This window comes from Empidonax traillii, unplaced genomic scaffold, assembly GCF_003031625.1.
Source record: "Empidonax traillii isolate 1590-97213 ecotype Southwest subspecies unplaced genomic scaffold, ASM303162v1 scaffold540:size480560, whole genome shotgun sequence".
In the NCBI taxonomy this organism is placed as follows: Eukaryota; Metazoa; Chordata; class Aves; order Passeriformes; family Tyrannidae; genus Empidonax; species Empidonax traillii.
The window spans coordinates 451,730-456,551 of NW_020955733.1; the positions used below are offsets into that span (position 1 = coordinate 451,730).

At 64.9% G+C, this 4,822-nt stretch overlaps 2 protein-coding genes across 3 annotated transcripts in view; both read left to right on the plus strand.

The window, feature by feature from the left end:
- The window catches only part of DUSP26 (dual specificity phosphatase 26), a 4,177-nt gene extending 884 nt beyond the window's left edge, over positions 1–3,293 (plus strand). The window contains 3 exon segments of the mRNA XM_027897377.1: positions 1,729–2,001; positions 2,647–2,855; positions 3,011–3,293. Of these exon segments, the coding sequence (XP_027753178.1) occupies positions 1,729–2,001; positions 2,647–2,855; positions 3,011–3,210 (682 nt within the window). The 3' untranslated portion in view covers positions 3,211–3,293.
- A 1,458-nt stretch (positions 3,294–4,751) lies between these two features.
- RNF122 (ring finger protein 122) overlaps positions 4,752–4,822 on the plus strand; it is a 6,578-nt gene continuing 6,507 nt past the window's right edge. For both annotated transcript variants that reach the window (XM_027897383.1, XM_027897385.1), the window contains exon 1: positions 4,752–4,811. In XM_027897383.1, coding sequence (XP_027753184.1) covers positions 4,787–4,811 — 25 coding nt within the window. In that variant the 5' untranslated portion in view covers positions 4,752–4,786. The remainder of the gene's footprint in view (positions 4,812–4,822) is intronic.

Below are 4,822 nucleotides of genomic sequence, written 5' to 3' on the forward strand. Positions count from 1 at the left end.
CAGGAAGGGGGGCTGCAGTTCCTCCAGCTCCAGCTCTCTGCGTGATTCAGTTGCTCTTCCAGACCCCCCTGCTGTTCGTCTCTCAGCGCTGGTGACATGTTGGCTGTGCTGCAGCCAAGGTCACGCAAGGTTTGAGGGCCCTGCCCGCTGCCCTTCCCAGGTGGGCTTTGCCAAGTCTGAATTCCCAGCGTGGAGGAGTCCAGGGCAGGGTGAGATCTGGGTGTGTGCTGTGCTGGGGGACAAGGGATGAGCACTTTGGGCAGGGCTGAGCTGCCCCGGGGGTCTGGAATGTCCCCCTGGAATGGGGAAGGAGACACCCAGGAGTCTCCCTGGGCTCCCTCTGAGCTCGCCCATGTCCTTGCAGTGGTTTTCTCTGCACGTTGCCAAGAAATGGCTGGAGGCTCCTTCCTTCTGCTCCGCTGGCTGGTGCCTCGGGAGGGACAGGCTCTGACCCAGCCTGGGCAGCCCAAGGTCGTTGTGTTCCTCTCCAGCCCCAGGGACAGCTGGGCTGGGCTGGGGGGTGTGTGGGGAGGCTCTTTGGGCACCCCCAGGGTGAGAGTGATGGGAGAAAGAGAATTGGTCCCCGTGGGAGGGACTGCCAGCACAAAAAAGCCCCTCTGACCACACTGGGCGCAGGGACTGTGACCTCCCAGGGGGAGGGCTCCTGCAGATGTGTGACAAACATCCCGACCATCCAAAGGCTTGGGAGCAGGGCTGTTGTGTCCTAGAGGAGCTGCTCTGTAAAACGAGCCTTCTCATCCCCTGGAGTTAACTCTTCCCAGCCCAGCCCAGCCCCTGCTGTGGCTGTTCTGGTGCAGCAGCAGTGCCGTACACGGAGGGGTTAATCCTGCCTCTCTCTCCCCGGAGGGCTCTGGAGGAGCCTGGGCCCTGGCCAGGCTGCCTGGTGCCATATGGAATCCTCCACCTGTCTGGGGCTTTCTCCTCCCCAGCCCTGGTGTTGTGCCCAGCCCTGGCTGCCTTTCCTGGCCCGCCGAGCGCGGCTTTGGCAGCACCAGCCCTGAGCTGGCAGCCCCAGGGCCCGGCAGGAAGGAAGGTGGTCCTGTGCACGGCATCTCCTGCCAACGTGGCCTCAGCCCAAAGTCGTGGGGCTGGAGCGAGAGCTCAGCCTGTGGAGACTCGGCAGCCTGGCTGCCTCGCCAGCCCTGGCAGCACCAGCTTCTCCCCAGCGGTTTTCCTCCCTGGGAGGGATGCAGGGAGTGCTCAGTCGGCCTCACGCTGGGTGGGTGGCTGAGCTGGCATCGGGAGGGGGAGAACTGGCCAGTGTTTCTGCAAAAGGGATGGAGCAAAGAGGTCCCCAGTTACGGCACCGCAGAATCCCAGGATTGGTTTGGTTGGAAGAGCCTTCCCAGCTCATGGAGTCCTGCCTGTGTCCTGTCCCCACCTCGTCCCCCAGCCCAGAGCACTGAGTGCCACGTCCTGTCCTTCCTTGGACACCTCCAGGGGTGGGGACTCCAAACCTCCCTGGGCAGCCCCTTCCAAGGTCTGACCACCCTTTCCAGGGAGAAATTCCTCCTGATGTCCAACCTGCCCCTCCCCTGACACAGCTTGAGGACATTCCCTCTCCCCCTGTCCCTTGTCCCCTGGGAGCCCCTCCAGCTCCCTCAGCTGCTCCGTTCCCTTCCCTGGACACGCTCCAGCCCCTCGGTGTCCCCCCTGGCACTGAGGGGCCAGTTCTCCTCATGGCATCTCCCCTGCTCTCCCTGGCAGGACCGTGGGTGGCAGCAGCAGCAGAGGTGACCCCCAGGCCCCCGCTCGGCCTCCTCGCCCCCACAGGTATGCCTTGTGGCTCTCGGCAGCTCCCATGGCCTTCCTGTCCAGGTTCTACAGGGCCAGCAGCAGGTCCCCCAGCCGGGCCCCGCGGGAGGAGCGCGGGGGGCACCCCATCCTCAGCGTGTTCGAGCTGGAGAGGCTCCTGTACACGGGCAAGACGGCCTGCAACCACGCTGATGAGGTGTGGCCGGGGCTCTACCTGGGAGACCAGTACGTATGGGAACGGGGCAGGGCGGCTCTGGGGGAATGGGGGAATCTTGGGAGGGGGAAAGTCGGGAAGAGGAGGGAGAGGAGGATGTGGCGAGTGTGGAACACCGGGAGAAAGGAAGGAGGACTTGGAAGTCCTTCCCAGCAGGGCTGTGAAGAGAGTTCACAGGATCACAGAATAGCTGGGAGGGACCCACAAGGACCATCCAGTGCAACCCTCAGCCCTGCACAGGCTCATCCCCAAGAGTCACCCCCTGTGCCTCAGAGGATCATCCAAACCCTCCTGCAGCTCTGGCAGCCTTGGGGCTGTGCCCACTGCCCTGGGGAGCCTGTTCAGTGCCAACCACCCTCTGGGGGAAGAACCTTTTGCTGAGATCCACCCTGAGCCTGCCCTGACACAGCTCCAGCCGTTCCCTGGGTGCTGTCCCCGGAGCTCAGTGCCTGCCCCTCTTCTTCCCCTCACAAGGAAGTTGTATCCTGCTGGTGTGTTTGGGGTCAGGAACTGCGAGATTGGCCTAAAACTCGAGAATCTCCAGCTCCTGGTGTTCTCCCTCCATGCCCACCTCCCTCAGGCGGGGATGCTCGTGCGGGACAGCCTTTGGGGACTATGAAACGCTCTAACCTGTCCCCCGTGTGCCCCCTGAGCAGAGATATAGCCTCCAACCGGCGGGAGCTGGCCCACCTGCGCATCACCCACGTGCTCAACGCCTCCCACAGCAAGTGGAGGGGGGGTGCCGAGTACTACGAGGGCACTGGGATCCGCTACCTGGGCATCGAGGCCCACGACTCGCCCTCCTTCGACATGAGCCCCTACTTCTACCCCGCCGCCGACTTCATCCACCAGGCCCTGAACGAAGGTCCGTGGGGGGGAAGGGGGTCCTGTGTGGCCGTGGGGAGCAGGGGTGGCGAGGGGGAGGCTGGGTCCCTGCTCCCGGGGCCGGTTCTCGGCTGGGGTCTGTGCTGTGCCATGACCCAGCGCCCCTGTTTGCCCCCTCCCCTCCCCGCCCCCCAGGGAGGATCCTCGTGCACTGCGCCGTCGGGGTGAGCAGGTCGGCCACCTTGGTCCTCGCCTACCTCATGATCCGCCACCACATGCCCCTGGTGGAAGCCATAAAGACCGTCAAGGACCACCGCGGTATCATCCCCAACCGCGGCTTCCTGCGCCAGCTGGTGGCCCTGGACAATGCCCTGAGGCTGAAGAGGAGCTCCTGAAGGAGGAGGAGGAGGAGGAGGAGCGGGAGGGATGCTGTCTGTGGTGGGAGCAGTGCCCACCTCCTGCCTGCTGAGCTCAGACCAGGCTTGTGGGTCACCCGAGCCCAGGGCGTGCCCAGCCCTGCCAGCTATCCCCAGTGGTCCAGCGTAGACCCTCCACCTGCAATCCTGCCAGCCAGCCAGGCCTAACCAGAGCCTCCCTCCCAGCCTGCTCGCTCCAAGATGCCTCCAGAGGGACTCGGCCCCACCTCACCGGTCACTCCATCCCTGTGGGCTCCAGGAGGCCTCCGAGGCCTCGTTCTCCCTCCTGGAAATGCATTTGCAGAGCCAGTCCTGCCCCTCCCTCGCAGGACACCAAAGCTCTCTGTGTCCCCTGTCGTGTTCCCCTGTGTGTTTTCGGTGTGTGTAGCCTCGTGAACCAGGGCTGGTGTGTGGGCTCGGCCAACCCGGCCCCTCGTCCTTGTGTTTGGGTGTTCTCCATGCCTCGTGTCACCCCGTGAAAATAAAGCCCGTGCTAAGGAGAAACCTGGCCACCCCTCTGCTTTGGGAACAGCTCCGGTTGGGACCTGTCACAGGAGTCGGTGGCAGAGCATCACCTGGCAGGCACAGGGGCTCCACCCAGCACGAGGTGCCCACGTCGGTCTCCAAACAAATCCCTGTGACAAACCCCTTCCCTGAGTGCTGGGCCGAGCCTAGGAGGGTGGCCAAGGCCAGGAGCGGGCGTGTGAGTGGCTAGGGTGGCCCCAGGGTGCCCCACACGCTCCCAGCACTCATTGTCCTCCAGCTCCCATTATAGCTCCATTCTTCCTGCGCTTCCGGAGAGCGGCCGGAGCAGCACGGCTGGAGCCTGGGCTGGGATCCTGTAAACACCCAGGGAGGGGAGCCCCATGGTCATAACCACCTGCAGGGGCCTCAGCGTGGAGGGAGATGCTGATCATGGAGTCATTTAAGTTGGAAAAGACCTCTAAGATCAAGCCCAGCCATCCCCCAGCACTGCCAAGGGCTCTGCTAACTGTCCCCAAGGGCCACACCTCTCTGTTAGATCCTCCAGGGATGGGGATCCACCACTGCCCTGGGCAGCTGTGCCAGGGCTGGACAGCCTCTTCCATGAATATCCAGCCTACCACATCCCAAACCTGAGACTGAGAGCCTCCAGGAGGTTTGGGCTTCCCCCAAAGGGCCGGTCCATGCCCGAGGCCGGGCTGGGCGCCAGCCGGGTGACACCTGAGGCAGGTAATGCCCACCTGGATCCCGCGTGGGAGCACTGCTGCCAGAGGATGGGGCGGGATTTGTTCCGTGGGACACTCGCCGTGGGATGCTCAGGGCTGGGACACCCGTGGGATGCTCAGGGACACCCCTGGATGCGCAGGGACACCCGTGGGATGCGCAGGGAGGGGACCCCATTGCGTGTCCGGTCCCCCGGGGACCCCCAGCCCGTGCCATCCCCGTGTCGCGGCGGGGGCGGTCCGGGGGCGGCTCCGGGGGGGTTGCCGGGGCCGGGGCGGGGTTTTGCGGGCACGGCCGCTCCCGGCCATGGCCCGGCCGAGCCTCCCCGGCCCCGCGGAGCGGCTGCCGGATGCCTCCGTTCCAGTGGTGCCACGGTGAGAGCGGG